This window comes from Quercus robur, chromosome 7 (assembly GCF_932294415.1).
Source record: "Quercus robur chromosome 7, dhQueRobu3.1, whole genome shotgun sequence".
In the NCBI taxonomy this organism is placed as follows: Eukaryota; Viridiplantae; Streptophyta; class Magnoliopsida; order Fagales; family Fagaceae; genus Quercus; species Quercus robur.
In genome coordinates this window covers 31,858,689-31,871,602 of record NC_065540.1, presented here as the reverse complement: position 1 = coordinate 31,871,602, position 12,914 = coordinate 31,858,689, and the positions used below count along the sequence as shown (strand labels likewise).

Here is a 12,914-nt window from a genome sequence, read left to right as displayed (position 1 = left end):
TAAATTAACTTAAAGCCACAAAAAGATAAACTCAAGTAAATAAGATTACCCTAAAATATTAACCCTAAGATTTTTGAAAATGAGAGGGAATAATTGAAAGCTCCTTCCCTCGAAAATCGAAGCAATGGAAACGCCTTAAGGTAAATTGAACAGAACTTGCTAGCTTGGAGCAAAAGCACAGGCAAATAATGTAAAATTTTAACCCTGGGATTTTTTCAAGGCTGGTGTGATTAAGTTCCTGTGAATTAGACCAACATGACTCAAGTAAATGACTATAAGAAAACTTAGAAAAGGATGGTGATGGATAACTAGCATTTGTTTGGTGCGTTTATTTTCGTTTTAAAATATTATATATATAACTTCCTAAGATATTACCTTTTCTTCATATGAAATAAATATTAAATTCATTAATTTCACTAGTTTTTTCTTATTTAACAATTATGGAGCTGAAAACTGGAAAGTGGTAAATAGTAGTCGATAAAATGAAGTTAATTATATGTCCAAATGAAAATTTATAAAAATTAAAAAACTTGCTAACTCAATTGGTATGCAAAATATTACATCAATAAGTGGGGTGTGTTTGGTTGGGTGGAGAGGAAGGAAAATAAATAGTGGGATCCAGGTGTTTTCTCTCTGAATCCATCAAAAAATTCTCTCTAAAATGGAGAGAAAACTGGGAGGAGGAAGCTCATGAAATAAGCTTCCAAAAATACCCTTAGAATTCACCTCCAAGTCTTCAACATGTTGACTTCTTTTTTTTTTTTTTTTTTTTTCCTTTGATTTTTTCTTTCTCTATTACTGACGTGTTGGCTTTTTTTTTTTTTTTTTTTTTTTATCTAGAAGTGTTGGCTTCTTTTCTTCTTTTTTTTTTTTTTTCTTTGATTTTTTCTTTTTAGACGTGTAGCTTTCTTTTTTTTCCCAGGTGCTTATATGTTTATTTTCTCATTAATTTTGGTTGGTTTTTGGTTTTTTTTTTTTTTTTTTTTTACTTTAATGAAGTATCCATCTATACACAATTTTTTTGTAAAGTATAATGTATTACTTTTTGTTTTATTTAATAGGGATATGATGGTAAATTTGTATAAACTTTATTTTCAACCAAACAAAAAAGTTTTTCATTTCTTTACTTTTCCACCCTCTCACCAAGCACAAATGAGGGAAACTAAAATCTTTTATATCCTCCCACTTTTCCATCATTTTTCCTTTTTCTATCCTCCCACTTTCCATCCTTCCAACCAAACAAACCCTTAGTGTCACAATGATTGAGTTGTATTTGTTTGGATGAGGAGTTAGGTTCAGATAATGTTATTGAGCGATGGTACTATTTAGTTATTTACACAAGTTTTCCCCACTCCCTTTTTGCAAATTGAAAAAGCAATGCGTTTTTTTAGGTAAAAAATGAAATGATTGAAAAAAAAATATGGAAAGAAAATAAAATATATATACTTTTTTTTTTTTTATAGCTGAATCAGAAATCTGTTTGTTTGGTAGAGTAGAAAAATATGAATGAAGGGATAGAAACAGATAAGATTTTTTTTTTTTTTAAATCGTTTTAAAATAGTAGAAAGAAAATATAAGAGAAAATTACTTACATTGGTATTTGAGAACTTTAGCCCTCTGTTTTGTTAAAAATCATTCACAATAAGGACACAACAAAAATTTCATACAAGATGATTGGTACTTTTTTTTTATAAAACATGATTGGTATTCTCTTCCCTTTTCGATCCAAACCAAATATGTATGATGGAAATGTATTAATCTCTTCTTTCCTGTTCTTTTTCCCTCCTCTTTGCCAATATTCATAACATGTTCGAATTAGAAGGTAAGTCACAAACTTGGGTTTTTAAAATATAATAGTAAAATGATATGGATACCAAGGTGAACTTTGAAGCTATCGACCCTGTTACTAAAAAATTTTGTACCTATCCCAGTTAATAAAACAAGGAAAAGTAAACCAAGAAGTTTTGGCTATTTTGATTTTATGACAATCTACCTAATAGGGGCAAAGCCAGGAATTTTGGTTTGGTGGGTCGAGGTTAAACTATCAAGTAGCGAGTCACAATTCAAGAAAAACTCAAAATGCTACATATGTGTTTTTGTGCATTGGTTTAATCAATGTAATTCTTATTAGCACTTAACACAACTAAATGACCAATTAAGTATCTTAAGTTAATCTTCCCTTCTAAGTTTCTCTTAGTCCTTTTAACAATCATAAGTTCAAACCATTCAAGAAATTAAATATATAAATATAACAACTACATCTACAAGAAGATATAATATTTTTAGAAATTAAAAATAACAAAATCATTATAAGCCAATATGAAATTATATATAACAATACAAGATGACTTTCATATTTGGTTGTTTGAGTAGGATAGAAACCAAAACTGAAATTTTGAATAAAGCTTATCAATTGGTTTAATAAAAAAAAAAAAAAAAAGGAGAAGAATACTCTATTACCTCTCAAGATTTTAAAGTCATTTTGCTAGTTTCAAATAAGCTCAACACTCTATTTTGAGACAAAATTATAAATTTTATGCAAAGAAAAGAAAGAATACAAAGCCAAAAGAACTGCCACAGCAAAATAGAGTAGAAAAAATAGAGTAGAAAAAATGGAGCAGGAAAAACAGCAACAAAGAGCAATATTTACTAGCAACAAATGTCGACAACAATATCAGCTTACAACAGAGAGCAATATAACAACAATAAAGAGCAATATCAGCTTACACCAGGTCAGAAAAATATATTGAAGCTAGGGAATTGAAAAAGTAAAACTTCTAATCAAGCCAATTGTTTGACACGTGAAGGAATTTTTGTAATATGCCACATACTTTTATTTGAGATTATTATTATATTTTCTTTCAAATATAATTGATGGGCCATAGGTATTCTTTTTATTAGTAACTGCAGCCCGCTACCTCACTAAGCCCACATCTCTAATACGAACTACAGGATAGAGGAAGAGATAATCAGGGTTTTCATAGGAAAGGTTTTATCAAAGAGGGTAAGAGGTGTTTTTCCTTGGAGTTTAGAGCACATACAATTGAAGAGGCAATCAAATTGCTCAAAGTATGATTTCTCACCATTAGAAACAAAGAATTAAAAGTTTATAAGTTTATCTTGGAATCAGTTTATGATGTTAGATTGTTCAAAGGGTTGATTTCAGTCCTAAAATTCTACTTATACTTTTACGATTAGATTTGCCAGTGTGTGTATCCATGAACAAAGGCATGATTTAAATCTTACTCAGGTGTACTTATTACGTTTTCATTAGAATATATATAATCCTAGATTGAGCCACGGAATTTCAAGAATCCATGATTTTGGCTTAAGTCTTCCTTCGGATTTGTACATATAAAATAAGTCAATGATGCTGCCACCTTTTTCATTGCCATTGGGAGACATATTGCCCACCGTTTCATTGAGATTATGCTATTAAATCCATTGAGGTTATATATTAAAGTTTGGAATTAGCTTTTGTGGGAGTATGGTTCTCACGTTGTTCTTTGTGGGTCCCTATAACAAGTAAATATTGCCATCAGGTCTTCTATTAGATTTGTATATATTAGGTCCTTTTAGTTTTGCCACATTTTTTTGATTATATATGTTAGGATGAATTAACGTTTTCTTTGGGGTTTTATATTAAATCCTAGGTCAATAATATTTTGGCTACTACCTTCCTCATGACAATATGAGTTTCGATTAATGCAAGAGAATATTATTGGTTACAATATCATTGGTTAGAGAAACTTTAATATAGTGTTAAAAATATTATTAGTTAGGCAAAGTTTAATCCTAGCGAGTCTATTTGTATAGTTCTATAACTCTATAAGCTTTATATTTTGTAGAGGATATTAAGTATATTTTCATGATTGATTATAGGTCCTATTTAAGAGTGTTTTGAGGCTCTTTGGAAGTTTTTTTGGGTTGTACTTTCAGAGTGATTCAAGTGCAGTAAGTAATTATGCATAATATGCACAAGTTTTGTCTTTTAGGTTCTTAGAAGTTAAAGGTTTTCAAAAGTTATATTTTTAAGCTTACGTTTTAAAAGTTTATCAAAAAGCATTTTTACATTATTGAAAGAGAAATTTTGACCTTTAAATAATGTTTTAAAGAGAAACTTTGGATTTTAAATAAAGTTTTGAATATCTAAATCTCATTTAAAAGATGATTTCTAAACTAAACTACTTTCAGAAAATAATTGAGTTTCAAAGTCTTCTAAAAAAAGTTCTTACTCTTTAAGTTTGTTTAAAGAGAAAACATTCTATCAGGAGCTGGCGTAAAACTAGTGTTTTACGCTAGCCAATAAAAAATTGCCATGTGGACATTCTATTAAATCCCTCTCCAAATAGCCAAAAGCTCACGCCATTCACCTCAGACAAAACAGAAAACAGAAAAACACCTCAGACAAAAGCTCTGCTTCCTTCACGCCGAACCTCCACCACCGCCACAGCCTGATCGCCAGAGCAGAATGAAGAAAGAAAACCAGCCCTCAGACATAAGCTCACGCCTTCACCTCTGCTTCCTCTAAAATAATTCAAAAACCAAACAAACCCCAATCAAACATCCCTAATTCAAAAACCAAACAAACCCCAAATCATATCAAAACCCAATAGAGCATCTTACATTAAAACAACACAAGATATGAACATACAACAGAAAAACCCATCAATAATTCAAAATCCAAATTGGGGAAAAGGGAAAATCATGAAAAACAAACCTTTGCATCGCAACACCATGCTCACGGCATGTTTACAAGCTCTAGCAACAAATCCGATGAGTTATGTGGCGGTATGCTTCGGTGTTTGGTGTGGTGGAGATTTGGGCAAGAGGAAGTAGAGGATTGAAGGGGGAGGAAGCAGAGGAAACCAAAAAAATTTGCCTAACTCGTTCTGGTTCTGATTTGGGGTTTAAGTGAGCTGTACTGTTTAGTGGGTTAAGTAAGTTGCGATCTGTGTGGCAGTGGTGGAGGTTCGACAGAGGAAGCAGAGGTGAAGGCGTGAGCTTTTGTCTGAGGGTTGGTTTTCTTTCTTTGTTATGCTCCGGCGGTCAGGCTTCGACAATCAGGCTGTGGCAATGGTGGAGGTTCGACATGAAGGAAGCAGAGGAAGCAGAGCTTTTGTCTGAGGGGTTTTTCTGTTTTCTGTTTTGTCTGAGGTGAATGGCATGAGCTTTTGGCTGTTTGGAGAGGGATTTAAAAGAATTTCCATGTGGCGATTTTTTATTGGCTGGCGTAAAACACTGGTTTTACACCAGCTCCTGATAGAATGTTTTCTCTTGTTTAAAACCAAGTGATTTCGAAGTCATATTCTTGTTTTTCAAATGGTATTTAAGACGTTTCTTTTAGCAAATTGGATTTTCAAATTTACTCAAGAATTATAAAAATATTTATATAAACTCTTCAGTTCCTATTCGTTCCCTAAGAGAGTTAAGCATCTTTTGATTTATGCTTCAATTTGATATTGTAATATTCGATATGCCTTTATTGTTGGAATAATTGTTAATATTAAGAAAATTATTATATGTTGTATAAACTTTGCTTTTTGTGATATGTGACTCAAAATGAGCGTTTTAAGAATTGATCAAATATATGTGTAAATCCGCTTACAGGATTGTATATGAGAATATGTGTTGATCTCTCTCCAGCAAGGGTTAGATGTTGGTATCTGCTCACAAGATTGTATGTGAGAATATGTGATGTGTATATGTGACACTATGTTCTGATAAATTATCTGTATGTGTTTTCGAATGACTTTAAAATTTGATTATATATGTAATAAGTGGTTCTTTATATGTTTGGAAAACTATATCTGATATTTTGAGTGAAATTGTGAAATCAAACTCATGCTTTGCTTAACTCTATTCCATTGTGTATTATGTATAATTACTTACTAGATATATGGCTCACCCTATCAATTATTGTTTTCAAATTGAAGTGTAGTTGGGAATATAGAACCTTTGGATCGCCTTGTAAGGTGCAAGGTAGAGCGTGGAAGTTGTAGGTGACTTCAGTATTACTTGAAGACTTATAAAATTTTAGTTACCTTTATTTTGTAATCCATGTTTTCTATAGTGGAGATTATTTCCAATTTGTGGAGTTTAGATTTATGTAAGAGGTTTTTTTTTTTTTTTTGGAGTATTGTTTCTTTGGAGTTTTTATTTATTTTGGATTAATTATGTTTATGGAGTTTTAAAAGTTTAGCAAGTTAGTCATGCATTAAATTCATGTTCTATGGATTTGGGTCGTGACAATTTTAATAGTAAAGACTAATAATAAATGAGTGAAAATATTAAAAGGTGAAATGTAAGTTTAGAAGGAACACTAACGTGCACAAATAGGGAGTCAAATAATTTTCCATGTGGGCGCCAATTCTTAGAAAAATGGTTCAATTATGAAATTTTACCTACTTTAAGCCTTCGTTTGGATACTAATGAAAAATGAAAATTATTTCATTATTCAGCTTATTTATTCATGGGCTCCACTGCAATTTTTAGTATTATTCATGAGCTCCACTGTACTATTTTAGCTAACTTTTACATTTATCTACAGTACTTTCAGTAATAAGTTTTCAGTTTCAGCGAAATAAGCGGTATCCAAATAGACCCTAAGGGTCTATTTGGATACCGCTTATTTTATTGAAAACTGAAAACACTGAAACAAAATAATTTTTAAATGTGTGAATAGTGTCATGTGACTCATTTTTAATTAAAGTTTTGTTTAAAAAAAGGTTTATGGGTCTCGTGAATAGTGCACAAGACCCACTAGAACTCAATTATCTTCTCAAAAAAAAAAGGTGAAACGCAAACGCTGCCAATATAATCAGTACCTAAACAGGTACTAAGTGTTCGTTTGGCAAAAATAATTTTTGCCAATTTATTTTACTATTCAACTTATTTTTACAATTTTACTACTATTCATAGGTCTCACTGCACTTTGTGGTACTATTCATGGGTTCCATATACTATTTCAGCTAATTTTTATCTTTATCTACAGTACTATTAGCAAAAAGTTTTCAATTTCAGCAAAATAAGCGGATCCCAAACAAACCCTAAATAATTTTTAAAAACTTTTGGGGAGTAGATCTGCCCCCTGCCGCCTAGTTTATAACTCATGAAAGTCTATAGACATAATTTTTGTGACAACCCTTATGTGACTATGAGTGGTAGAGAAAACAATAATAGGTTTATATAAAATTGATAGATAGCTAGTCACAAATTATCAAGTTAGAATTATGGTAAAAGTTATAGGCCTAAAAGAACAATTATAAATCAAAGAAATTTTTGCTATTTACTGCAAGGAAATTTTGATTCTTATAGTAGTGTTCAACAACATAATATTAAAAGTTCAATAATAGAAAAGAATCCCACCTTTTTAAGGGGGAAGAAAGAAAACCAAGTTCGCGTATTGCTGCATACAGACACAGTAGTGCAGTGCAATTTATCATAATGTACATAAAGTTCCTCCATTGAAAAGCAGCTCACCATTTTAGACTTTGAAGGAGCTCCCATGAAGATTCAGAAGACCAAAAGCCCATGCTAGCCTTAGGAACAGAAAGCAAAAGTAAATGATCAAAAGCCCATATCCAAGAGACTTATCCAATCTCATATTTTTTTGGGGCAATATCACAAGAGCCCAAAGCACGCTTGCCATAAGAAACCCCAGAGTCTCGTAGAGAGAAGGATCTCCAGGAATTTCAAATGAAGATGGATATTCAGAAAATGATGAAAAAACAAGTGACAAACCCAAACCCATCAACACATTGAACATGGGGCCAGCATAGCATCCTGATATAGCAATTTGGGCCCCATCTGCCCCACCATTGATTGCCATAGCAATATTGGCTATCAAATCTCCAAGTGAGTTTCCCCAAGCAAGAACAGTCAACCCCAGAACTGAAGGGCTTATCCCAATTATATGACCAAGAGAAACCAACAAAGATACTAATTCCTCAGCAATAATATAAGTCCAAGTGACACTCATTAAAAATCCTCCAGCTAGCCAAGGAAACAAACACCTCTTTGGTGGGCTAGACCTTTTTGTGGTCACACATGCAAGATTCCCAAAAACCATCCCAATTAACCCCGCTGTAAAGTAAGTCACCAGGCTGCTCCTTAAGCTCACATTTTCTCTCTGGGTGTTAGCAAGGGCTGCTAACAAAAGTGGTGCCAAAGTTACTGATAAAACTGCATAAGGCTTAGACCAACTCTCCTCGCTAACAACAGGTATTGTCAGTCTTCTTGGCAAGTAAAGTGGCAACTCTAAAACTTGTACAATTTTGGCAACATAGTAACAAATTTCTGGATTAAGATTCAAAAAGTTCGCAATTTGTTCTTGTTCTTCAAGACCGGATTTCAAGACTGGTTTTTCATCATCAATATAACCGAGTAATGGTATGCCAGCCTCCCCCACGTGCCCAACCCCATTGTCTTGATCTCCACAGAAGAAATGCATTGCCGAGACAACACAAACATAAACCAAGTAAATAGAAGTAAAACAAATGGCACCCCACAAGTTGATTTTCCCAATAGCTACAATCAAGAGTAGGGAAAAAAGAGAGAAGAGGAAGAAGAGGGCATCTCTAATAAAGCTACACTTATCAACCGAAATCCGATGAGAGTTAATTACAATACTTATAATTCCAACAACAATACTAGACACAAAGAAGGCACCCCCCAAGACACTATTAAGCCCAAGACCACCATTGCTTGATCTTGTGAAAGAGACAATAGAAGCAAAGACGTCAGGAGCACCATTTCCTAGTGAAAGGAGGGTGACTCCAGCTATGGTAGGTGAGAGCTTCAAGATCTTAGACAAGCTTTCTAAAGAGGAACAGAAATAGTTTGCAGCTGTATTTCCCAATAGATAGAACAAAACAAGAAGCCATAACAGAAGTACAAAATGACCCAGAATAGGAAATTGGCCAAAATTGCAGTAAAAGATTTGGAGATAATCTATGTACCCTTTAGGCCTGCAGCCAATATGTGTTTTGACATAGAAGCACTTGTACTTATTATCAGTGTACTTTTGAAGGCCGGTGCAACCATTTGTGGTGATATCACTGAGGAGGCGATGATGGGAGATAGTGGTTGTTGGGGGTCTAATATTGGAGGATAGGTGAAACAAAGTTGAGTTAAGGTTGGAGGGAAAGAGATTGGTTTTGAGATATAGAGTGAGGAGTAAGAGGAAGGATAGGTTGAGGAAAAGAGAGAGTTTTTTGGATCGAAATAAGGAAGATGAAGTTGCCATTTAGAGAAGGTTGTAATGGAGGTGTCAAAGGGGAAGATTTAGAGAATTGAAGAAGTCCATGATGATGCTGTTGAGGAAGTTCTGGCGAGGAAGAGGCTGTCTTTTGGTAGTTGAGTGAGTAGGAGGATAGCCTTCGCTAGAAGAAGGAAGTTTTAAAATAATGATGAGAGTGAGACAGTGACTCTGACTGTATGAGGAATCTCTGTTTCTTTCTTCTCACTCTATCGTTTTTATTTTATATACAATTTTTTGTAAAAGATACTATAGGATTTGATGTAAGGAAAGAAAACATTCCTCCTTTCATTGTTATTCAAGTGATCTTTTTTTTTTTTTTTTTTTTTTTTTAGAAATAGTTATTCAAGTGATTTGTACAGAAAATCTTACTGCATGAATAATAAATTAGAAAGGATTTCTTCTGATATATGTTTATACACTAGAAAACCCATATTTACCAAAAAAACAAGCTTCTTTTCAAAAAATTAACTATTGATCCATTTCATTTTTATCTTGGTTCTCTTTTATACTCCTTCCATCAATGAATTTAACTGAAAATTATGGTTTCAGTGTGTGTTCAGCAAATAACATATTAATTTATCTTTACAAATAGATTTCTAATTGGATGAATATTTAGCTGTCACTCTCATTATTATTATTAAATTAAATAAATCTAAACATATACCAATTGAATAATTAGGATAAATTTTATGTGAGTCACATTAAGTCTCGTAAGGGAGATAAACTTACAATTAAATTTACCACATTTACTCCATAATTATTATTTTTTATCATAAGACAAAGATACCAAGTGGTTTTTTTTTGTATAGGTGAGATTCATACCCAAATTGCTTATTCGAAACAAAAGATTCTATTGATTGAACCTTCAATTATGTTAATTTAATTTTTGAAATTTTAAAGCAATTTAATATGGGTTTTACTAACTGATGTCCTAATAAATCATTTTAAGGAAACTTTTTTTTTTTTTTAATGAAAAAGGGATTAAATTTTTTTGCAATCTTTTTCAATTTTTCATAAAACGTTTTATAAAATAGATGATTAATTAATGCCCTAAAGGCATACATTGATCGGACCGATTTAATATTACCCTTATCCTCATAATCAAGTAAATTTTGAAAAGAATTTTTATAAGTAACATTTAATCTATAACTATTATTTAAATTTAGTATTTTCTATATTGTAATTAATACAAAGGACTTCAAAGAATGTTCTACTTAGTAAGGAGGTTGGAAAAAATGAAGGAAAAAAAAAGTTTTATATCATAATTGTTTGGCAAGAGAGATAGAAAAGTGAACCAATAAAAAATAATATTGATTTCCTTTTACTTTTTGGTAGAGAAGAAATAAAATAAGATTAGATGCACAAAACAATTTACAATTTTTTTCATAACTAATGACATAAAATGTTGTGATTGATGTGTAATAAAAATAATATTAGTGGAAAGTGATGTTCTATAATTATAATCTACCCCATAATATTGTGAAAAAAAATTATGAAATTTATTGTGCTTTTCTAACATTGTTGGAAGGAAAATACCAAAAAATATCAAATATATTAGATGATAATTACCATTATAACAGTGTATGAAAAATATGTACACACACATACATACATACATATATTACACATATTCTTTAATTTTCCTTTCTTTTTAAAAAAAAAAAATCACTCCAAAAATTCATTTTGGTTAAAATTATAATATGATTTTAAATCAATTATGTATGCATTTTTCCAATTTAAAAATACCTCTATCTATTTTCATGTCATTTTTACCTATATTAAGATCCTTTTAGTCTTTTTCTCAAAAAAAATAAAAAAATAAAAATCCTTTTAGTCATATCTTAATTCGTATAACCTTTTTACGGTTGAAGCCAAAAGAAAATCAGGAAAACACAAAATATAAAGAAGTTTGCTAAATCACAAGGGGCAAAATGGCCAGTACCATTTTTCACTTTGGAGCCATCCAATTTTCAGCCCAGGTTCGGAGGACGAGAAATGGTGGGCCCGTATGGATATTAAGTTATTATTTATTAACCATCCAGCCTACTATCTTGCCATTGTCATTTCCATTCTCAAAAAATTATAGCACTACAAATTAAAACATATTTTTTGTCGATAATTAGCAAACTACTAATGTTAATGGTAGAGAAAAAGTTTCAAGTTTATATTAAAGTGATAAGCAACCAGTTGCATACTGTCGCGTAAGATAATTGTGACAAAAGTTATGACTTAATACGTGTACTAGAATTCAACCAAATAGTAGAAAAGGGTAATCCTACTCTGTACTTCATAATTGAGAGGAATCCAAATAGGTCTGATCGTAGTATCATGGCTTCCAATTATTATTGAAGGTGTATTTTCACCGATTTTTTAGATCTTGTTCTTGCGCCGGCTTCTGACACAAAAACATTTTTGACTTTTGCTTCCAAAACACCAATATTTTATCATATATCATCCTGGGATCATATCTAAATTATATGATAGCATTAAGAAAATGTCCAATTAACTAGTGCCATTGGAGCACATGTTAAAAATTAGTAAATACTTAATTATGAGCTGTAATGAACACTTTTAAAAAAGAGACAATACACATTTTCATAATTCATTGGCTTACACACGCACAAATTCATTGTGTATATATATTGACTTTACTTTAAAAAAAAAAAACATATAAAAGATCATTTAATAAAGTATTAAATGCATTTGAACTACGGTCCTTATTCTCTCACAAAATCCATGAAATAAAATCTCCATCCCGAACCTTAAATTTAACAAATAATAATTATAATTAAAAAAAAAAAGTGCCTAGCTTCATCCTTGACTTTAGCATCTTCCTCCATCCTATGTACACATATGATTTAAAACAATCAAAAACTTTTCCCTTCAATTAAATGTGCTTCACCTAATAAATATAGTTAGTGACTATTATTTTCATCTTATTACTTCCAATCAAAGTAACTTATTTTTAGGTCTTATAACTCCAAGTTACTATTACAAAGTTTAGACATTTTTGTAGTGGTACTCTAGTACTATAATATATTATATGTCTATTTAAAAAAACCTATATACTACTTTCGTGTTTGTGTGTTCTAATAAGTATTACCGTTTCCTAAAAAAAAGTAACTTATTTTTTATTATATATTCAACTGAGTTATAAAAAATCCACAACAAAGAATAGATGTCTAACTTCTTTAAATAAATAAAAATTTTAAATTAAAAATAAATAAATAAATAAATAATAAAAAACCTTACAAAAAAGTCAATGCAAAATAGTATCCAAATTCTCAACCAAAAAAAAAACAAAAAAACAACTACTACTACTATAGTGCAACTAAGATTTATATATAAAAATGCACGCACATTTAACATATGGTAGAGTACAAAAAGATAGTAGACATAGCTCCTTTTTTTTTACAATTGAATTATTTTTGTTATTTATATCATATATATTATAAAATGAAATTCTTTAATTTTTTTGTAAATTTTTTCTACATAAAATTTGAAAGCCTGTTTTGTCCACTTTCAATATTCTAATATATATATATATATATATATATATATATATTCTTAGTGTTAGAGTTACAAATATTATTAAACTATGCTAGTTTGAACTTATTAGAACTTACCATCACTTTTAGTGAAACAACACAAC

At 30.9% G+C, this 12,914-nt stretch overlaps 1 protein-coding gene across 1 annotated transcript; it reads right to left on the bottom strand.

Annotated features, from left to right (window-relative positions):
• Positions 1-7,266: 7,266 nt before the first annotated feature.
• LOC126693114 (cation/calcium exchanger 1) lies at positions 7,267-9,453 on the bottom strand. The gene has a single exon (XM_050388993.1). It carries the CDS (start codon positions 9,245-9,247, stop codon positions 7,487-7,489), a length of 1,761 nt encoding a protein of 586 aa, XP_050244950.1. The 5' UTR covers positions 9,248-9,453; the 3' UTR covers positions 7,267-7,486.
• Positions 9,454-12,914: the final 3,461 nt, after the last annotated feature.